The sequence below is a fragment of the Bos mutus genome, chromosome 24, assembly GCF_027580195.1.
Source record: "Bos mutus isolate GX-2022 chromosome 24, NWIPB_WYAK_1.1, whole genome shotgun sequence".
Lineage (NCBI taxonomy): Eukaryota > Metazoa > Chordata > Mammalia > Artiodactyla > Bovidae > Bos > Bos mutus.
This window is the reverse complement of record NC_091640.1, coordinates 45,863,700-45,887,475: the sequence shown is the minus strand read 5'-3', so window position 1 is coordinate 45,887,475 and position 23,776 is coordinate 45,863,700. Positions and strand designations below refer to the sequence as shown.

General features: G+C 42.4%; 1 protein-coding gene across 2 annotated transcripts in view; it reads left to right on the top strand.

The window, feature by feature from the left end:
• Positions 1 to 23,776, top strand: part of PSTPIP2 (proline-serine-threonine phosphatase interacting protein 2) — a 93,798-nt gene that overhangs the window by 32,214 nt on the left and 37,808 nt on the right. For both annotated transcript variants that reach the window (XM_070361604.1, XM_070361603.1), the window contains exons 2-3: positions 11,018 to 11,118; positions 22,899 to 22,976. In XM_070361604.1, coding sequence (XP_070217705.1) covers positions 11,018 to 11,118; positions 22,899 to 22,976 — 179 coding nt within the window. The remainder of the gene's footprint in view (positions 1 to 11,017; positions 11,119 to 22,898; positions 22,977 to 23,776) is intronic.

Here is a 23,776-nt window from a genome sequence, read left to right as displayed (position 1 = left end):
TGTGTAATGCAAAGTTAGTGCCTTCTCCCCATTCTAGGGGGCTCTCTGGGCTTCCAATGGGCATTATGCCAATTTGCACTTTTTACTCAAAATTGGAGGTTATAAAAAGAAATGCAAACCATGAGAGTCTTCCCTGGCCTCTTCTCCTTTGCATTTATTGATAAAAACAATCGTTCTTTCCCGCCCCATTCTGCTGTATTCTCTAGTTTCATGTGCAAGTATCCTGCTTTCCTTGAGGCAGGAGCCGTGATTGTTCTTCCATCTTTTGTAATTTCTATGGCGGCAGTTCTCAAGCAGCATTATAGTCTTTGGAGTGCTACTGAGGCCAAGCTTTCTCTGCTTGCTGCACAACAAGCCAATGAATCTGAGAGACAAGGAGTTGAGGCAAGGAACACGACTTTATTCTGAAAGCCATCACACAGAGAAGATGGCAGACTAATGTCTCAAAATAACCATCTTTTGGGGTCTGGAAGCCAGGCTCTTTTATAGACCAGAGAAAAGCAATGAGGAACCAAAGTCAAAAGGTAGAATAGAGAGGTTGAGGCAATAGAAAGTGAAAAGGGCCATCAGTCTTATAAAACATCTCTGTGAATGGCCAGCATCAGGGAAGGGTTGTGTTAATCTCTTCTTTCTTGCAGCCATTCACAGGTGGGCAGGGTCAGATTATCTCTCTGTGAGATGAACAAAGATACTTTAATAGTCAGGCAGAGGGGCAGCGTTTTCTGAGGCATGCCCTTATGTATGATTATAATAACAACAGCAACGAAAAGCAAGTCAAATAAACAGTTCCAACATGGAGTCACAATTGGTTCTTCTCTGCAACAGGAGGAGTATAAAAAGTGGGGATTTCCCCACTCCAGATCAGAATCACCAGGTCTGGGGTAAGACCTGGGGGTCTGCCTGTTTACCATGCTGCCTGGGTGATTCTAGCATAGGTGGTCCTTGGAGCCCACATCTAGAGAAACTGAAGTTGTGTAGCAGACGTCATGATAAGATGGATGTGAGAAGCACCACTGAACTGAATGTGCGGATGCTCTGTGTGTGGTAGCACGTGTCATTCTGATGGTGGTTTGGAGACTGCAGGTATCCTTTGCTTCCCCTCTGCCTTGTCTTTCTGCCTACCATCCACATGGTGGAAAAAGATCACTGGAAACAAATTCTTAGAGGTCCCTGCAGAATGAGCCTTAGGATTGCGCACAGAGGAGGAGTACATATACCTGGATTCATTGAGACCAGACCTGAGTGTTAGGGGTGGATTTGAGGAGCTGGCCAGTGGAGTTACCCTCCATCAGGCAGCCCATGGAGATTTCCTTCTCCTCTGAACCCACACCCCGCCTGGACTGGACTGCCCACTAGTGTCACAGCAAGACTGTTTTTTTTTTTTTTTAATTCAGCTCACACATCTCCTGAATATGGCACACTTGTGCTGGAAAATTTTTTGTCTTACAGAAATTGAAGTGGTTTTATGATTAAAGTACTGCTGCTGCTGCTGCTGCTAAGTCGCTTCAGTTGTGTCCGACTCTGTGCGACCCCAGAGATGGCAGCCCACCAGACTTCCCTGCCCCTGGGATTCTCTAGGCAAGAACACTGGAGTGGGTTGCCATTTCTTTCTCCAATGCATGAAAGTGAAAAGTGAAAGTGAAGTTGCTCAGTCGTGCCCGACTGTTAGCGACCCCATGGACTGCAGCCTACCAGGCTCCTCTGTCCATGGATTTTCCAGGCAAGAGTACTGGAGTGGGGTGCCATTGCCTTCTCCAGATTAAAGTACTAATCCATTGATTAAAACTTGAATACTTTCTGTTATGGCTGGCAATTGTAGTTATCTTTTATTTTTTGTCTGGCTGTTAATTGCGAAAACTGATAAACATCTTTTACTGTTGTGATTATGTAACTAGTGTTCGTTTTAATACTGTAGGAAGGGGAAGCCCTTCCAAGGCCTGAGAGTGGACTCTTGTCTAACACTCAGAAATGAATTGTCTGAGGAGACACACCTGCTGACAAAGCGAGAGACTTTATTGGGAAGGGGCACCCAGGTGGAGAGCAGTAGCATAAGGGAACCCAGGAGAATTGCTCTGCCATGTGGCTCACAGTCTTGGGTTTTGTGGGGATGGGATTAGTTTCCAGGTTGTCTTTGACCGATCATTCTAACTCAGGGGTCTTCCTGGTGGCGCACACATTGCTCAGCCAAGATGGATGCCAGCAAGAAGGATTCTGGGAGGTGTCAGGACATGTGGTGTCTCCTCTTGACCTTTCCTGAACTCTTCCCGTTAATGGTGGCTTATTACTTCCGTGTTCCTTACCAGGACTTTCCGCTGTGAAATAACTCACGCAAATGATTACTATGGTGCCTGGCCAGGGTGGGTGGTTTCAGCCAGTGTGCTTCCCCTAACATTATTACCATTGCATCATGATTGGTCAACAGAAAATAATAGCATTCTGTATCACTAAAACTACCATTTAACAAAAAAAACCTGTAACCACTTTTTAAAATCCAGACGCACATTAAAATTATCTTGGAATATTTTGCAAAATATATATGCCCAGGTATTGTTTTTTTCTCCAAACTCCGGATGTGATTCTAATGAGCAGCCACATTTAAAAACAACTGGAAAAATATTGGACTATATGATGATCTTTTACCTTTATCTAGTTTGTTTCATTTTTTCTATTTCATATTTAGTGCTCCCATTTCACCTGGGTTTCCCTCGTAGCTCAGTCGGTAAAGAATCTGCCTGCAGTGCAGGAGATCCAGGTTTGATTCCTGGATTGGGAAGATCCCCTGGAGAAGGAAATGGCAACCCACTCCAGCATTCTTGCCTGGAGAATCCCATAGACAGAGGAGCCCGGTCGACTACAATCCATGGAGTTGCAAGAGTCGGACACGACTTAGCGACTAAATCAGCATCATCACCATTTCATTTAGCTTATGTTTTCCGATTTTCTGTCTGTTTTTGTTATTTTTCCTCAAACTTTTATCAAATGTAGTAGAAAAGCTTTTGTATACATATATGTGCTTGAGCTCAGTCATGTCTGACTCTTTGTGACTCCACGAACTCTAGTCCACCGGGCTTCTCTGTCCATGAGATTTTCCAGGCAAGAATACTACAGTGGGTTGCCATTTCCTTCCCCAGGGGATCTTCTCGGCCCAGGGATTGAACCTGCAGTATTAGCAGGTGGATTCTTTACAACTGAACTGCCTGGGAACCCTACACACACACACACACACACACACACACACACACACACACACACACACGCTATGAAAGTCGCTCAGTCATGTCCCAACTCTTTGTGACCCCATGGACTATAGCCTGCCAGCCTCCTCTGTCCATGGAATTCTCCAGGCAAGAATACTGGAGTGGGATGCATTTGCTTCTCCAGGGGATCTTCTGGACCCAGGGATCAATCCCAGTCTCCTGCATTGTAGGCAGATTCTTTGCCATCTGTGCTACCAAGGAAACCCATATATATTATATATATACATATATGTATAGTAAGTATAATATGTATATATATTTAGAAAACATGAATTTTTGCTTAGCTAAAAAATTTATGACATTTTGGTTCCACTTATTTGACTAAGTATGAATAGAATGCTAGATTTCTAATTTATATTCACTCAAAACTTTGATATTGGAGAAGGGAATGGCGTCCCAGTCCAGTACTCTTGCCTGGAAAATCCCATGGATGGAGGAGTCTGGTAGGCTGCAGTCCGTGGGGTCGCTAAGAGTCGGACACGACCGAGGGACTTCACTTTGACTTTTCACTGTCATGCATTGGAGGAGGAAATGGCAACCCACTCCAGTGTTCTTGCCTGGAGAGCCCCATGGACAAAGGAGCCTGGTGGACTGCTGTCTATGGGCTCGCACAGAGTCGGACATGACTGAAGCGACTTAGCAGCAGTAGCAAAACTTTGATATAGTTTCATTTATTCTGGCATCTCATATTACTGCTAAAATTCTAGAAAGCTTATTATTTTAGTGATTTTTAAAAAATTTTGAATGAAGCTTGAAACTTCTAACCCAATTCTGAAAATATAAAGAAATATTATAAAAAAAACAGGAAATTAAAATGTGATACAGTATTTATTAACTAAAGTACAAATTTTGTTCAGATTTCACAAAATTTTATGTTAGTGTCTATTGCTTGTTTTCATACCTCATTCAAGATTCCACATTATATTTAGTTGCATTGATCAACTTTAGCTGCATGCAACAAATTCTGATAAATTCTCTTTTCATTTTTATTCTGTTACAAATATTTTCTAATTTTCCTTGTTATGGCTTCTTAGATATACCCAACATTTAAAAGTGTACATTTAATTTCCAAATACATTTAAAGTATCCTTGATATTAATTTCTCATCTAAATGCTTTCTTCCCTGCAATCACTCTCTGTGATTTTTTCAGTCTTTTAACCTTCTTGAGGCTTTCACTGACTAAGTCAAAGATCTTTCTGGGTAAAGTCACATTGTACTGGAAAATATGTGGGTTATTTTCAAATATCTTTTGATATTGATTTCTAACATCATTCCACAGTGATAAGAGAACAGACTCTATGATCTCAGTACCTTTAGACCATGATATTTTTGCATCTTGTTTTATGTCCCTGGATACATTCCAGTGTCTCCTGGTTTATAGCCTATGGGAACTTGGATAGAATTTGTACCCTGATGTTGTGTGAAACTTGTATAAATCTTAATTATGTGGAATCGGTTCATAGTGCTTTTCAGGTCTGTTATATCCTGCTACATTTCTGTCTATTCATTCTATTAATTTTTGAGAGTTTGATATTGAAATTCCAACTAAAATCTTAATTTATCTACTTAAAAATAATTGAAAAAAACTAATTGTAATATGTAGTGGAACTGGTGCTTCCTTGGTGGCTCAGATGGTAAAGAATCTGCCTGCAATGCAGGAGACCTGGGTTTGATCCCTGGGTCAGGAAGATCCCCTGGAGAAGGGAATGGCAATACATTCCAGTATTTTTGCCTGGAGAATTCCATGGACAGAGTAGCTTGGTGGCTTCAGTCCACAGGGTCACAGAGTCAAACATGACTGAGAAACTCACTCACATAGTGGAACTATATGTAACTTTGTTCTGTATTTTCCAAATCTCCTGTACATGCATTATCATGCTTTCATAATTTAAAAAATAAAAAATTTTGAAAAGTTGAATGCTATTTACCTCTATAGTTTGAGCATTTTCTTTTCTTTTTTTTTAATTTGAGCATTTTCAACCTTATATTCTGGGTCTTTGGGAGGTTGCTGGGTTCTTGAATCTGCCCCTCCTTCTTTTTCATTTCCCTGCCTCACCTGGGACTCCAAGACCAGATCCATTTTTAAGGCTGTTCCTTCCAGTGACTGCCTCCTCCCTCCCATTATTTTCTGACTCCTAATCGATTTTTCTTTTCTTCTTGTTTTTAAGTTTTTGAGGTATCATTTGCCTAAGATGAAGGGCACAGACCAACAAGTTTGAAAACTGCACATACTGGTACAACTCACACCTCCATGGAAAGATTTTTTAAACAATTTTTAAATTTTTAATTTTATTGATTTTAGTCATTTATTTTTGGCTGCTCTGCGTCTTCACTGCTGCTTGTGGGCTCTCTCCAGGTGCTGCCAGCGGGGACTGTTCTCTGGTTGTGGTGTGTGGGCTTCTCACAGTGGTGGCTTCTCTTGTTGCAGAGCACAGGCTCTAGGGTGTGTGGGCTTCAGTCGTTGCAGTGCACAGGCTCAGCAGTTGTGGTGGACGGGCTTAATTGTCCGGAGGCATGTGGGATCTTCCTGGACCAGAATCAAACTGGTGTCCCCTGCATTAACAGGCAGATGCCCAACCACTGGACCACCAGGGACGTCGGGAAATATCTTGATTGGATGCATTGCTATCATTCCGGGAAGTTCCCTCATGTCTCTTCCAGTCCGCCTTCAATTTCTCCCCTGAATTAGGCAATCCCTGTTCTTACTTCCTTTACCATAGAGGTAAATCCTAGAGTGCTTGCCTGTCCTAGAACTTCATATAGATGGGATTATACAGTAAACACTTTTTTTATCCAGCATTTTTCATGAACATAACGTTTTTGAGATTCATCGCTGTTTCACTGTCAGTAGTTCTTTCCTTTTTATCGCCGAGCAGTATTCCACTGTATGAATGTACCACACTCATCCGTCCATTGTTAGACATTGGGTTCTTTCCAGTTTGGGGCTATTGTGAATAGAAGTCCTGTGAACATTCTTGTACGGGTCTTTTTGTGACATATACTTTCCTTTCACTTGAGTAAATGCTTCAGAGTAGAACTTTGGGTCATAGAGTAGCGCATGTTTAGCTTTTTGAGAAACTGCCATTTTTCAAAACGACTGTACCATTTTCACTCTCCCAGCAGGAATAAATGAGAGTTCTGATAGTTCAACATCCTTGCTGACATTCAGTGTTGACTTTTTAATCTCAGCTATTCTAGTGGGCACGAAGTAGATATCCTTGTGACTTTAATTTGAATTTCCCTGTCATGTTAAGCAACTTTTCATGAACTTTCTGGTCAAAGGAATATCTTTTATAAAGAGTTTATAAAGTTTAAGTATTATGCCCAGTTTTTACTGGATTGCTTATATCTTTATGATTAATTTGTTGAAGTTATTTGTATACACTGGTTACAAGTCCTTTGACAGACATATGTACTGTGATTATCTCCTTCCAGCATGCAGCTTGCCATTTACTTTTCTTAATAATCTCCTTTATGAACAGAGGCTTTTAATGTTGATTAAGTCCAACTTTTCTGTTTTTTTCTTTACCAGTATGTATTTTTGTCCTCTCTAGGAAATCTTTTCCTGCCCCAAGGCTTGAAAGGTATTTGCCTGTATCTATAAACCAAAGCTTTTTACTTTGGTTTTGCATCCGAGTCTGTGACCCATCTCTTACTAATGGTGTGTGCGTTAGTAAGACATAATGTTACTAAACCTTTTAAGCATTAATTTCTGAATATTTTATATCTTTAATGCCATGTAAATCATGTTTAATTTTTTTGCTGCTGGTATATGGAAATGTAATTGACTTCTATGTATTGATCTTGTGCCCTGCAATATTGTTAAATGTGTTAGCTTTAGTAATTTTGAGGGGTAAATTTCCTAAGATTTTCTGAGTACACAATCATGTTGTCTGAAAATATAGGCAGTTTTATTATTTCCTTTCCAACAAGTACGTTCTTTGTTTTTTTTTTCTTTCCTTATTTCCTCTTTATTAGAAGGAAAGTATTCAGTCTTTTGCCATTAAGTTGTTAGCTAGGTTTCTATAGATGCCCTTTGTCACAGTAAGGACATTGATAATTTGTGTTCTTTTCTTTCTGTTTCTCTTATTTTTTGATCAACCCAGCTGTAGGTTTTCTGATTTTATTAAACTTTTCAAGGGACTAACTTTTGGTTTCACTAATTTGCTTTATTGTTTGCCCATTTCTGTTTCATTGTGTTCTATTATTTTTATTTTCTTCCTTCTACTTACTGCAAACTTAAATTTGTTCTTCTTTTTGTGATTCCATAAAGTAAAAGTTTAGATCATTAATTTTAAAACCTTTTTTTCCCCCTTTTCTAATATTAACATTTGAAGCTACAAATTTCCCTATAAGCACTGTTTTTCTGCCTCTCATAAACTTTGATGTGTTGTTTTCTTCACCATCAGTTGGTTTGAAATATCTTTTGATTTCTAGTGTGAATCCAGTCTCTTTAAATGACTCAATTTAAATCTTATATCTTCTCCTTTCTGATGATCCTAATGTATTTTCTCTTTCCCACCTCATTTATTTTTTCTCTGGTGGGAAATAATATATATATTTTCTCTGGTGGGGGTGGTTTAGTCGCTAAGTTGTGTCCGCTTCTTGTGACACTATGCACTGTAGCCCATCAGGCTCCTGTGTCCATGGAATTTTCCAGGCAGGAATACTGGCTTGTCAGTTCCTTCTCCAAGATATTTTCTCTGTGTAGTCTTATATTCTGTCTCAGTCTCTAATTTTTTTATGCATACACATTTGTTTTGTGTCTGTGTCTTTTACTGACTCCCGAATGAACACTAAGGGACTCCATCTTTGTAACCTTTTTAAGTACCTTGTCTGTAGTTGGTATACAGTTAACAGATTTCTTAAGCCATTGATGTAGGATCTATTGTGGATGATGAAGTTTGGGTATAATCTAGATATACTTAAAGTTGATTAATTTTTTAAAAAATATTAACTAATAATGCAAAATAGTATGTAATCAGGGCTAAAGAAGAGGAATCATCATTAAACACACCAGGTACTCCTAAGAGGGAAGGGAGACTGTAGGATAAATTGTCTGAGGAGGACCTCAGAGAGGACTTGGGATTTGAATTGGCCCTGAAGTGAGGTGGGATTTAAGTGAAGAGGAGGAGATGCCATTCCCATGGTAGGAAAGTCCTGTGCAGTGGTCCTGGGGTATAAATGTACACCGCCCATTTGGAGGATGTGGAGAGAGCAGCATGGGAAGAGCTAGGGGAGAGAAGTCAGGATGCTGGAAAGCAGTATATGGGGTTACAGGCTCAGCACGTTCATTTCTGACAGCAAACCTGCTGTGTTATCTTGGTGCTCGTTGCTGCTTATGCAACTACATCTCTTCTTTCCTCCTTGGCCTTCTTATTCTGCACCTGCCAGTCAGGGCTTCTCAGCACTGCTTTCCAAGGAGCATGGGAAGGAGTTTCCAGGCCATATTTCCTGCCACTTTGCGCTTGGGCTTGGACACTCTTTGTTTTCTCTTGGAGATTTTCTTTCTTGGGAACCTCTGAAGTCCAGTCACTCCTCTGAAGCAGCAGTTCTGGTTTTTTAAGGCTGGTGGCCAGGAGGCCTGGTGATTTGGTTTGTTTCCAGGAAATCCTAGTCTAGCTCCACCCTCCCTACCCAGCTCAAAGAGTGTCCACACCCTTAATTGAGAAAAAGGAAACCACCTTTTCCAAATGAATATCATAAAACAGAGAACCCAAGAGTACTTCCCTGGGAAGACCAAAGCAGTTCTGACTACAAATCAACATTGACATGGACCCTTTGTCCCCACCCATTCATTCCCTCATTCCCTCAGGAGTCTTTGTTTTCAGTGTTCTAGTGCATCTGGCTGGGAACACAATAGGCATTTTCATCCCACAGAATGTTACTGTAGACCTTTGGTGTGCATATATTAAGCTAGATTTTTGGTGTGTGTGTGTGTGTGTCTGTAGGATCTGTCTAAGAAGAAGCTACAGGCACTTGGAGTGGAGTTGGGCCAGCAAGGCTACTCACAAGGAGGGGTGGCAAACAGCAGATTCAGGAGCTGGACAATCTGAGAGCCCAGAGGAAGAAGCATTAGGGCTACTCAGGGAAGGCTTCCAGAAATCCTGGGGCTGGAGGGTTTGGACCAAGACCAAGCATCGTCTTGGAGTTGCCATTGAGCACTGCACTCTGGGGGCAGTTAGAAGTCTCCCCTGCTGAGACACAAGAGTGTGTGTGGAGAAAGGAGGGTAGGAAAATGAAGCTTTTGTGGAAGCTATTTCTTTAGGCTTCCCAAGGCCTAAATCTATGCTGAAACAACAGCCAGAACCCATAGAACTAAGTGTATTTCTAACTAAGATTTATTTGTATGTCCATGTGTAAAATTTACTATACTTTCAATAATCCATTTAAAAAAAATGCAATGTGAGTTATAGCCAGTTAAGTTTCTGAATCCATATTGAAATCAGCCTCAGGCCTTGCTCTTGCTGGGTCTCTCTGGGACCCCTGTTTGTTTAGCCAGGCCATGAGGAGTTGCAGCAAATGGAAGAGAGAAATTCTGCTTCTCCAGTGTCCTGGACTGGGCAGGCAGGAGAGAGGAATCTTCAGGAGCCCCCTCACCCCCACCCCACCCCTCACTGGCAGAGAAGTACTTTCCTCAGCAGACGGAGGGTGGTGGGGCTGGGCTGGGGGTGGCTCAGTTTAAAGCTGCCCAGGACACACCAAAACACCACCTAACCAAGCTCCCTAAGGGCCTGGAGTCTAGATCAGACCACCTATTACATGTACGTGTGGAGTAGGAAGCAGGGAGCCAGCTGCAATAGGTGACACTTTAGCAGGTATTCTTCAGAGCTCCTGGTTTGTTGGTTTGGGGAGCTGAGGAGACTTTGATTTTTAAAAGACACTGCATCCAGGGCTACTGCTTTGGGAGACTTGGACAGCTTCCTCCAACCTCAGAGCACACAGTAGAGTAAAATGGGAATAAATGGCTCTCTCGATGGACAGGAGTTTGAGCAAGCTCTGGGAGTTGGTAACGGACAGGGAAGCCTGGCATGTTGCAGTCCATGGGGTCGCAAGAAGTCAGACATGGCTGAGCAACGGAGCTGAACTGATTTGAAATGGCTCACTTAAAATGTAAAAAAAAAAAAAAAATTCCTTTCCCCCAAATTGGGGCCAGGCCATCCGGGGCCTGCTGGCTGCTGGTCTTCCCTTCCTGCTACAGTGGGAAGCCGGCCCCTCCTACCTCTCCTGGGGCCTGGCTCAGTGATACCCTTGACCCTCAGACCAGGCTTCTTGGCCGCAGAAAGAGCTTTCAGGGTCAAGCTCTGAGACAAGGGGGAGGCCAGAGTGAATGCTGTGTAGCCCTCGTTACGAGGACCTGTGGCGTGAATGAGTTTCCCCCTGCAGGATGGAGCTCACTCAGCAGAAGGCTGGAGGGGGGCTCAGTTCCTGCTGCCTGCCTGGCCTGATCAGGGCATGGTGGGGACCCAGGGAGGGGCCCCGAGCCAGCCAGCTCCCTCGACCATGTGCCTCTCAATGTTATGTCACTTCCTTCCTGTTTTGTGACCCAATAGTTTCATAATTCTAAAAAGTCTTCCACAGCTACACCAACTCTGAACTTCTGTTTTGTCCTTTTTGGTCACATGTGCGTTGGAGGTAAGCATCTCAAAAAGTCCCCGTGGCCGGCTTCCCCGGGTCCCCGCCACCCCGTCCTCGCTTTAGGCCTCGGGGCTGATGTCACCTGGTTCCCCATCTCACACAGTGTTGTTTTTCCCACCAGACTTCAGACATCCTCAGCACCATCGGCTATGACAGCATCGTCCAGCATCTGAACAATGGCCGCAAGAACTGCAAAGAGTTTGAAGACTTTTTAAAAGAAAGGTACCTGTCGTTTTTTTTTCTGAAGACGCAGTGGGCAGAACGCTCCCACACCGACAAGGACAATCTACGGGTTGTGTTTGTTTGCAGTGGTTCACAAGGCCCGCTGCTGTATGTTACAGAATGATACCCAAGAAGTAAACGATGTCTTGGTCCTAAAGCTCTTAGGAACTCCAGGGAGAGATAAAGTTTATGAATGAAATGACAAACAAAATGTAACGAAGTGCTGTGCTCTGTGATACCCGTGATACTGAAGGACCTCATGGCAGAGGGGGAGATTGTGGAGGACTGGCTAAAACGGGGGGCAGCTTCATGGAGGAGGAGATCTCAAAGGGTCCCTCAACTCGAGGTGGCTTGGATGAGTGGAGGATCACAGGCGGACCGCAGGCTGGGCCTGTGAGGTGAAGGGAGACAGAGCCTGGTTCAGAGACCACTGAGCTGGGGGATTGGTGAGAAGGATGCAGAAGCAGGCCCCTCCAGATGGTGATGGGCTTGGAGGTCTGGGGGGCTCTGGCATGGTTTAGAGGATTCCCTCCCCTCCTCTTCCCTTCTCTTCCTTTCCTTTAAGATTAAAAACATTCTATACTTAATGGCTAAGTTAGTTTGTGGAATATCTCATTCATCTGGAATCCTCCATTTCCCAGTGATTCTGGATGAAGGAGTGGTTTAGGGGGATTTTTGGCCAAAGATCTGGGTTGTTGCCAGGACCCAAACAAATGAACCTGTTCTGTTTGTAAGGCAGTGAGTGAGAGATCTGTAACTTGGAGGTACAGACAGCAAAATGTTTTCAATCAAATCTTTTATTTTCCACTCAAGAAGACTTTGCTGTTGTTTAGTCACTAAGTCATGTCCAACACTTTTGCGACCCCATGGACTGTAGCCCACCAGGCTCCTCTGTCCACTGGATTTACCAGGCAAGAATACTGCAGTGGGTTGCCATTTCCTTCACCAGGGGATCTTGCCAACCCAGGGATCGAGCCTGCGTCTCCTGCATTGGAGGATTCTTTGCCGCTAAGCCACTAGGGAAGCCCAAGAGAACATTGTTTAGTAGCTAACTTGTATCCAACACTTTTGTGACCCCATGGACTATAGCCCACCAGGCTCCTCTGTCCGTGGGATTTCCCAGACAAGAATACTAGAGTGGGTTGCCATGCCCTCCTCCAGGGGAGAACATTAGGGTAACAAAGCTCATATTGGTTGCCCATGCTCTGATGGTGAGGCATCTCCCTCTTAAACTGTTTCAAAGGTCCCGGGAAGCTGAGCACTGACATACTGTGCGTCTCAGGAGAGGTGGACAGAGAAAGGTCTGTCCACTGTCAGGCTCCATGGAGCTAGTCACTGTGCCTCCTTTGAGGGACCAGCCTCCATCTTCTACCCAAGCTGGTAGAAAGTGGTGATGCCGAGTTACAACTTTCCTTTCTCTTGGCAGGCACTGGAGGTTGGCTTCCTCCTTTCTTCAACAGAGCTCTGACAAAGTAGCAAACACACAAGAGATTCCCCACTGCACAGGGATAGAGATTTTAGAACATCCCTTGATTTTGTATTTCTCCTCCAGTAGGGCATCTATAAACTTTCTCCTAGAAGTGAAATAGCTCTGCCTCTCATACACAAAGGAGGTGTTGGCTACTGGTCAAAGCTTCTGCTGCCCAGGCAGGTCGAGTCAAAGATCCCCTGATACAACCAGGATGGTGGTGTGTATCAGTGGTGTCTGGATTTTTTTTTTTTTTTGACTGTACCCTTCAGTAACAAAAAATCATTCCCAGGTAGCTCAAACGGTAAAGAATCTGCCTGTAATGCCAAAGACTTGGGTTCGATCCCTGAGTCGGGAAGATCCCCTGGAGAAGGACATGGCAATCCACTCCAGTATTCTTACCTGCAGAATTCGCGGACAGAGGAACCTGGTGGGCTACAGTCCGTGGGGTCACAAAGAGTCGGACACGACTGAGTGACTAACACACAGTAAGAAATACATTTTACACTGCCACCCCGTACACACATGCATAAAATAAAAGTTTGATTAAACATTAGCATCCTATTATTTTGTTCAGTTCTATTTAATTAAAAACTGCTGGTCATAATCCATTGAATTGATTTATGGTTTACAAATGGGTCATGATGACCCACGGTTTGAAAATCACAAGTCCAAACAGAACTCAAAAACTAAGATCTTCACAGAAAAATGTGGGTAAAAGAGAAAGCATGTGCAAATTAAAAATTATTAAATATTTATGTGGTATTTCTAGTATATGGTCATCTTTCTTCAGAAGTTTCATAGCAAAAGAAGCCAGCCCCGTATCCACCGGTCTGGGGGCAGAATCTGCTGTCATCAGGTCAAGGTGTCAGATACATCTGCCCTGGGTGGGGGGCTTAAGGCCCTGGAGCAAGGGGGCTGCTGGCTTTGGGCCTCCTTTCCTGCTAGTATGCTTGCCAGAAGGAGACTGCTCCATCAAGGGCTGTTCATGGTTCTGTTCACTGTTCTGTTCATGGTTAACTCAGGAGGGGAGGTGCCATCCTCTTCAGCTTTGGGGGTCCAGCCTTTCTTTTTTGCTTGTCATAGGTGCGGGGTGTGTATGGGGCCTGGGCCTCAGTCTGGGCCGTGGTCTGATATTGCTGAAACTCCCTCCTTGGGTCTTGAGCATTACTTTACTGAGCTGCCATAAATTTCAGGTGGAACCCTGGGATGTTTGGTATTCCTATGGACTAGAGAAAAAAACACACACAGGGAAAAGATAACAGCAGTTTGTCATGTATTATTTATTATTTTATCCCTGGATTGGGAAGATCCCTGGAGGAGGGCATGGCAACCCACTCCAGTATTCTTACTTGGAGAACCCCATGGACAGAGGAGCCTGATGGGTCCATAGGGTCACAAAGAGTCAGACAGGACTGAAGCGACTTAGCATGCACACATATTTGTTATTTTTGTTCATGAAGTGTGAAAGTGAAACTGTTATTTGCTCAGTGTCATGAGGCGTAATCACATACATTTATAACATATTTATGATATGGGACTAAATATGCCCTATATCTAAGGTGGTGGCCTTCTATGCCCCCAAAATGTTGAAGCCCCACCATGAACCTCTCTGGAATTTCTGGTAGGTGGCTCTACCTGCCCAGGGGCAGCAAGGGGTAGGGAGAGATACTGCATTCCCGGGGGGACCTCCCTCTCCCTCTGTCTCAGATGCAGCTAGGACTGGGTCCCTCCATGCTGTTTCAACCTGCATCTTGGAAGCTACGAAATCCTTGTCCTTGGCAATATAGATCCTGATGACAACCACAACCAACCTCTGAACAGCCACAAAATAACAAATCACACATTGAACACTTGCTGTGTGTTGCTCTTAGAGTTTTGTCTCAGGATCTTTTTATAATTGGGGTTTACAGATCCCTTTGAAATGGCCTCCTTTGACACAGTCAACTGCCTAAGGTATTATTATTTCCATTTTCTTTGCATGAAAATGCAGCTTTTTGAGATGAGATTGGATAAGTAACTTACCATGGGAACCTAGAAAGTCACAGAATCCAGAACAGCTCCAGAGGCTTCTCACGCAGACCCTGTGTTGATGACTTATCCACCGCAGGCAGAAGGGCAGGTGATTTCCAGGAGGCTGGGCTTGTTCTCAGCACAGAGGTTTCTCTCCCTCCCTTTTCCTTCTGTTTCGTATTCTCACTCACCACACCCACTCCATCTATCCCAGCCAGAGAGATTATTAGTGAGTGTGTTTTGGATGTCTCTGCCTCTCCATCTTTACTCCATATTTCCCCACCTAGAATATTCTCTTTTTTCTGCGACTCCTAAGTAGACTCTCCCCATCCTTCAAAGTCCAGGTCAAATTTCCTTCTCCTCCTCTTCTTCTTTTTTTTTTTTTTTTTTTTAAAGGCAGCATTCTACATAACACTCCAGCCTGAGATCTTCCACTGGCTGGCAATTAAAATGAGCCTGTCTTATCTCTGGTAGCCCAAGCTTATGGACTCTCCTGCCCCTGAAACCCTTGACGGGGCCAGACATTATGTACTGAGCTCCTGATACGAGCAGGAAATGAGAAATATGAAAATGAGGATAGGGACTTCCCCCGCAGTCCAGTGGTTAATAATCTGTCTTCCAATGCAGGGGATGTGGGTTCTTCCATACCTGTTCAAGGAATTAAGATCACACATGCTGTGGGCAACTAAACCCATGTGCCACAACTCCTGAGCCTGCATGCTCTAGATAGAGTCTGTTCTCAGCAACAGAAAAAGCCTGCATACCTCAGTGAGAAACCCTTGAGCCACAACAAGAGAAGCTTGTGTGCTGCAACTAGAGAAACCCTACGGGCTGCAACAAAGAGCCCAGGGGCCTCAATGGAGACCCAGCGCAGCAAAAATTTTTTAAAAATGAGGATAATCCTGCTGCAGAGGGTGGCTAAGGTGATTCAATGAGATTATATCCATAGTTGCCATTTATTAAAGGTGTATTAGTTATAATGGACAGAGGAGCCTCGTGGGCTACAGTCCATGGGGTCACAAAGAGTCAGCCACGACTGAGCGACTGCACAACAATAACTATTAGTTATAAGCTCCAACATTATTTAAATATATTATCTCATTTAATTCTCAAAATACCCCTGTATAGCAAGTTTTATCATCATTATTTTACAAGTGAAGAAACAGAGATTCACAGATGTTATGTAACTTGCCTAAAATCAGACAGGTAATGAAGGGTTAGATCTGATTTCAAACCTAGGAAAGTTGGACCCTGGAATCTGTGCTGTTAACTGCTTCAGCATGCCAAGTATAGTACCTGGTACAGAGTAAGTGGTAGGTGAACGGTACCCATTACTAATATTGTTATATTAAGCCTAGAAGGTAGATAGAGAATATATCATCAAGTCTGTTTTACAGATGAGAAAGCTGAGGTTCAGTGGGGGTTTAAATGACTTGTCCAAGATTATGAAAGCAGTAAATAATAGAGCCAGGACTTCTTGACCCCACATCTAATTTTTTTTTTTTTTTTTTTTTGCACTTTATTTTGTGGTCTCCTAAGAATGTTGTGCATATATTCTTTGAAAAGAGGTTTCTCTGGGAACTGGGTGGTCAGATCAGCCCTCTTAACTGTGTGTCACAACATGACGCTGAGTGGGGAGGAGGGAAGTGTGCTTGTGGAACCACTTTGTGTGTGAAATTAGCAGCTGTAAGTATGGACTGGGGGATCCTAGCCACAGTGCTTTGGGCTCTGGGCTCCTTCCACAAGCTCCTGTATACCCCCTGTTCTTTTTCAGGGAGAAGTCAACATATCTTGATTACAGCTCTCCTTCTGGGGTCCTCACTGTGGGCCAGCCATCTCTCAGGATGGGCTTGAGAATGATAGATTGCCAAGGTGGGCGTGACGAGTTCCCTTAGATGTTAGCTTCTCATGGTCAAGTTATAGCCAAACCGTTATTACTATATGAGTTTCCTAGGGCTGCTGTAGCAAATTACCATCAATTGGGAGGCTTTAGACAATGGAAATGTATTCTCTCCTAATTCTCAAGGCCAGAAGTCCAAAGTCAGGGTGTGCAGGCTCATGTGCTCATAAAGGCTCTAGTAGAGAGACTGTGTCTTTTTCTTAGCTTCTTGTGGTGAATGAATCCTTGGTTTGCAGCCTCTAACTCCAGTCTCTCCTATCATCACATGTCATTCTTCTCCTGTGTCTTCCTGTCATCTTCATATTGAATTAAGTGAAAGTGAAAGTTGCTCAGATGTGTCCAACTCTTTGTGACCCCTTGGACTATACAGTCCTGGGAATTCTCTAGGCCAGAATACGGGGGTGAGTAGCCTTTACCTTTCTCCAGGGGACATTCCCAACCCAGGGATTGAACCCAGGTCTCCCACATTGCAGGCGGATTCTTTACCAGCTGAGCCACAAGCGAAGCCCTCTTCTGTTACGTATATATTATTTTGTACATTTTTATTATGGCCCTTGTTACGTGAACCTCATATTCAGATGAAAGCACTGGTTTACATTCCCTGCTGTCCCTCACCCATGCGCTCTTCTAGGCAGGCCTCATATTTCGGTCACCTCTATGTTCTCCCAGTCTGATGCCTGGCACATAGTAGATGTTCAGTAAATGACAAATTAATGAGCAGATGAGAGGGAAATTTTGGATAGTTGGTAGGAGGGTGATCTAGATAAAGCCTACTTATTTGGGTGTGAATTTTGCAAAGTCCTAGTGATTCCTTCATTGGCTGCAGGTCCCTGGACGCCACCGCTTCCCATTGGCAGTGTTTCTCAGTGGTTGTTCACCTGATTTCATGAAGATGAAGTTATAGTTTCATTTTTATCAAAGCTCCTTGTTTTCTTCAAAGAGCACACTGTTGTGCCTGCTGGAACTCATTACCGTCATCATTCAGTATCCATGGGGGATTTTCCAGGACCCCCCAAGATCCACAGCTGCTCAAGTCTTGTATAAAATGGGGTACTATTTGCATATAACCTACGTACACCCCCCTGGATACTTGAAGTCATCTCTGCTGCTGCTGCTGCTCTAAGTCGCTTCAGTCGTGTCCGACTCTGTGCGACCCCATAGACGGCAGCCCACTAGGCTCCTCTGTCCCTGGGATTCTCCAGGCAAGAACACTGGAGTGGGTTGCCATTTCCTTCTCCAATGCATGAAAGTGAAAAGTGAAAGGGAAGTCGCTCAGTCGTGCCCGACCTTTAGCGACCCCATAGCCTGGAGCCTGGTTACTTATAATACCTAATCCAATGTAAATGCTATGCAAATAGTTGCCAGTATGAGCAAATTCAAGTGTTGCTTTTTGAAACTTTCTGGAATTTTTTCCCCAAATAGTTTTCATCCTCAGTTGGTTGAATCTGTGAATGTGGAATCTGCAGTTGCAGAATCCGAGGTTGTAGAGGGCTGACTATACTTGTCAGATTCTAGGACTCTCCATGAGGATCAGATGCTGTCTGAGGTGAGTTCAGATTCCTGGTGCCTTAGTGCTAGAAGAAAGGAATTGAGTAAATTCTGCTCCTGGAAACCACAAAGGATTGTCAAGAAATCTTCAGGATATAATTTGGAAAAGATAAAATATATGTACTTCATATAAGTATTTTTAATGAAAATAGCCTTAATTCCTTTTTACATGTAAAAATACTAAATGTTCATTGAAGAGGATCATAAAGAGCCTCATCCAGGTTAAGTTATTTAATTAATGAAAGAATACTTCAAGTATCTAGGAAGGGAAACAAGCCAAATTCCCAAAACAGGAATGGACAGCAGGGATCGCCTTGGTCTTCTCTTTAATGACAGAAGCCAATGGAACAAGTTTAACAGAGTTCTGAGGGAAAGTTTTAGAACATGCATTACACCAGCAAGGGTATCATTTAAATATAAATGCCACACCATCATCAAAAAGTCTACAAATAATAAATGTTGGAGACAGTGTGCAGAGAAAGGCATTCTCACACACTGTTGGTGGGAATGTAAATTGGTGCAGGTACTATGAAGAACAGTATGGAGGTTCCTTAAAAATCTAAAAACACTGTGTGATCCAGCAGTCCCCTTCCTGAGCATATATCCAGAAAAGATGAAAACTCTAATTTGAAAAGACACATGCACCCCAGGGTTCATTGCAGCACAATTTACAATAGCCAAGACATGGAAGCAACCTAAATGTCCTTTGACAGATGAATGAATGAAGCATACACGGTACACACACAAATGGAATGCCACTCAGCCATAAAAAGAATGAAATAATGCCTTTTGCAGCCACATGGATGGACCTAGAGATTATCACAGTAAGTGAAGTAAGAGAAAGACGGATATTCTATGATATCACTTACATGTGGAATCTTAAAAAATATGATACTAATGAGCCTATTTACAAAATAGAAACAGACTCAGAAACAGACATAGAAAACAAACTTAAGGTTACCGAAAGAGAAAGGTGGGGAAAAGGCAGGGAAGAAGATAAATTGGAAGTATGAGGTTAATAGTTATGTATTACTATTTATAGAATAGATAAACAACAGTCAGCTCCTATATAGCACAGGGAACTATATTCAGTATCTTGTAATAACCTGTAATGGAAAAGAATCCGCAAAATAATATATAGGTAGATGTATAACTAAATCACTTTGCTGTATGCCTGAAACTGATACAACATGGTAGATCAGCTGTGCCTCAATAAAAAATAATAATTTCAAATATGAAGGCCATAGGTAGATGGCCTCAAATATGAAAGAACTCAGGAAATACTGATGCCCTCCCTTCTGAGCCATTTTGGTGAAAGATCATGAATTGATGAAATCCAGCCAACCAAGAAATGAACCAGAATACAAATCTTAGGGATGGAAAAGCTATGGTAACAGGACTGGTAGTCAGCATCGCATTTATTTTAATAGAGTTAAGACAAAACAACTAGGGGAATTATGATTGGAGAACAGTGTGTGTTACAGATCCAAATTAAGTAAAAATAATGTAAAATTATTGAGAAGGAGATGGAGGTACAGTAGGGCTAATCCTTTCACCACAGGCTGTCAAGTGTCTGAAACTAAGACTGAAATAGATCATTAAAACATTTTAATGTCTCAGTCCCCTTATTTTCATAAACTCCTTTTTAACTTTGGAAGGGTCTTTTAGGAATTAATTTTTCCTGTGCTAGAGAAACAATCATTTGAAATTCAGCAATTCCTTCAGCTTCCTTTCAGTTTCCTTTTCTTCTGTGAAATTTAGCTAAAATTAGGCTTGATATTTTATTTTTATATTATGTTATTTATTTTTAAAATTTTTGCTGTGCTGGGTCTCTGTGGTGGTGCATGGGCTTTCTACTAGTTGCAGTGTGCGAGGGCGTCTCCTGTGGTGGAACACGGGATCTAGCGTGCGCAGGCTCAGTAGTTACGGTCTGCAGCCTCTCTAGTTGAGGTGTGTGGGCTCCGTAGCCGCGGCATATGCGCTCAATTGCCCCGCAGCGTGCGGAATCTTAGTTCCCTGAGCAGGGATTGTACCCATATCCCCTGCATTGGAAGGCAAATTCTTAACCAGTGGACCACCACGGAAGTCCCAGTACTTTATTTTTAAATAGTGTATAGAATATAGCTTTTAGAACTGATGCTTTTGAACTGTGGTGTTGGAGAAGACTCTTGAGAGCCCCTTGGACTGCAAGGAAATCCAACCAGTCCATCCTAAAGGAAATTAGTCCTGAATATTCATTGGAAGGACTGATGTTGAAGCTGAAACTCCAATACGTTGGGCACCTAGTAAGAACTGACTCCTTGGAAAAGACCCTGATGCTGGGAAAGATTGAAGGCAGGAGGAGAAGGGCATGATAGAGGATGAGATGGTTGGATGGCATCACCAACTCAATGGACATGAGTTTGAGTAAGCTCCGGGAGTTGGTGATGGCCAGGGAAGCCTGGAGTGCTGCAGTCCATGGGGTTGCAAAGAGTTGGACACGACTGAACAACTGAACTGAACTGATAGAATATAGTCTCATTCTTTTAAAATTACTCATGCCTATCTGTCCATCCATCCTGCTTGCATATCTGTGTAAGGGAATGCCCATTACAATCATCACTGAATGTTAATACTAATTATTTTAGTTGGTGGATTTTGGACAGTTTGTTGCTTTCTTCTTTGTATTTTTCTTTTTGCTTATTTTTGAACAGTGAGCATGTATCATTTTAATAAAGTGGATAAGGTTATTATTTAGAAAAGACAGATGAGAGTGGGAGAAACTATATAACATGTAAGAATAAAAATTGATATGTATAATATATGAAGAACTTCTACAAAACAATAAGAAAAAGGTAAAATGTTCAGTTAAAAAATTGGGGTGATATGCCTATGTAACTCATAAAATAACATATGGAAATAAATATATAAAATGCATAATCACTGAAATCAAGGAAAAGTAAATTTAAATGAGACCTTTTTTTCAAACCTCTCTTACTAAAGTCTAGTGAGGACTGATAATATACAGTGTTGGGGAGGGCTTCTGGGAATGGGAGTGCTTGCACACTTTTGGTGAAAATATAAATTGAGAAGGCTCTTTTGGAGGGCAATTCAACACTGTTTTCCAACATTTAAAAGATATATTCTTCTGATCTAGTAAATCCACTTTCTCAGAAGTCCTAGCTTAGCTAGAGAAACATTCTCAGGGATGCCCATGAATATCTGCCTGAGGATGTTCATTTAACTCTTCTTAGCAGTAGTGAAAAGCAAAGCAATTAGGGTGACCTTGAACTGTGGAAGATGCCTAATTATGAACATGGTAGTTGGCATGTACTGATAAAGAAAGATCTATGTGACAGATCTATTACTAGGTGAAAAACAGAACAGCAAATAATACAATGACCTCAGTTATATAACTAGAAAAAGCTGTGTGTTTGTGAGAGATGACTATGGAAATGCAGAGAAAGACTGGGAGGATACACAGCAGTCTTAGCAGTGGCTCCTCCTGGGGAGGGGCATGGGGTTGGGGGAGAGCATGAAGGGAGGCGTTTGTGTTTTATTTCATATGACTTTGTGTTGTTTGAATCTTTTGCTGTGAGAATGTATTCATATAATATTTAAAAATTTTTTTAACTTGGGTATATGAACCTAAAGATCCATAACTTGATAGTAGGATTTAGATAAAACTGGGGCTGGGACACAAAGTGGAAATGGTGACAGAGGCCGTGGGGAGCAGGAAAGGGGGAAAGGGGATATTTTGTGCTTTAGACAGACCCATAATACCACACCAAGTAACAGCGTTCCTGTGAGACATGCTGACTGCAGGGTTTCTGTTGTGAAATTCTCATCTCCTTGGTACAGTTTAGCTACATATTTGAATTGACCGTGAACAGAGAACTCTAAGGGCTTCCCTGTGGCACAGCTGGTAAAGAATCTGCCCACAATGCGGGAGACCTGGGTTCGATTCCTGGGTTGGGAAGATCCCCTGGAGAAGGGAAAGGCTACCTACTCCAGTATTCTGGCCTAGAGAATTCTATGGACTGTATAGCCCATGTGGCCACAAAGAGTCAGACACAACTGAGCAACTTTCACAACATAACATGTCCTTTAATAGGTGAACAAATAAACAAACTGTAGTACAGCTTTACCATGGAATATCATTCATCGATAAGAAGAAATGGGCTATCCAGCCACAAAAGGACATGGGAGAATCTTAAAAGCATATTGCTAAGTAAAAGAAGTCAGTCTGAAAAAGCTACATACCATGTGATTCCAACTATGTGACATTCTGGAAAAAACAGAACTATGGAGACAATAAAAAGGAGAACTCTATGGGGCTTCCCTGTTGGCTCAGTCAGTAAAGAATCTGCCTGTAATGCAGGAGACCTCTTAGGTTGGTAAAAGGATACTCATAGAGAAGATGGGAGGGGTGGGCCTAAGGAGTGCAGCATTTGACGGAAGTATCTTTTACTCCACTTAAAATGTATATATTTCATATCTGTATAGATTTGTGTAGACTATAAACATATATATGTGTATATATATACACACATATATAGGTATATACATCTTTTTGGATCAGAGTTTTGAAAATTATTCTGTAATGTAGTAACCTGTGCTGGTCAAGGAACTGTACTTGGTTTGGCCTTAATTATTCATGCTATAGACTTTTTGCTGGAGAAGAACACTGTAGAGATGGAGGTCACTGGTCTTTTACAATTCTTCCTGGTTCTGTAGTAGGAGTTTCACATTTTAGAGAATTGTGAGCTTCTATGTAAAAGGTGCAGTTTTGCCTTCAAGGGAAGTGCCATGTGTCATAAATAAGAATCAGCCCTGAGAAGGACTCAGAACTCTCTCTCCTGTTCTCCTTAGGGCATCAATTGAAGAGAAATATGGCAAAGATCTGCTCAGCCTCGCTAGGAAGAAGCCATGTGGACAGTCTGAGACCAAGTAGGTTCCATGTTTCTTTCTGGTTTCCAGGTTGTCTGATACCACTCAGGAGCCCCGTCACTTCATCAGACAGACCTGGCCAGTAGGGTGAAATGTGTTGGGTGAAAAAAATGTTTACTTTTTTTCTTATTTCTAGTTGTGAAAAACAGAAATACAGAAAGAAATCTAAAATGAACTATGAAGCCATAACTCAATATTTTCTAAATTTTCCTTTGAAGTCCTTTTCTGTGTATACTTTTTATAGGTAGAATTATGCATAATTTTATGCTAGAAATTCAGTAGAGTGTATTATTGTTTTGTATATATATTTGTATATGTGTACATATTGTATGAAACACATAGTTTGTAATTGTTACGAGAGACTGTCTTTGCATCATTTCATAGTTCTCACCATTGATGTGAGGATTCTGTACCTCGATTATTCATTCTTCCATCATTCATTGAACACTCTTGAGGATACAGAGATGTCCAGACATGGTGCCTGCCTTGGGAACACAGTCCCTCATTTGCAAGGCTGACTTGGGCAATCATATGGGATCGCAAATGTAGATGGGCTTCAGAACCGGTTTACTATCTTTGTGTTGATATGTCATGTCTGACTCTGTGTGACCCCATGGACTGTAGCCTGCCAGGCTCCTCTGTCCGTGGGATTCTCCAGGCAAGAATACTGGAGTAGGTAGCCCTTTTTTTCTCCAGGGATCCTCCCGACGCAGGGATCAAACCCACATCTCTTGTATTTCCTTCATTACCAGGAGGATTCTTACTCTTTGCTGTCACTATTTGAAATTCTTAGTGATTTA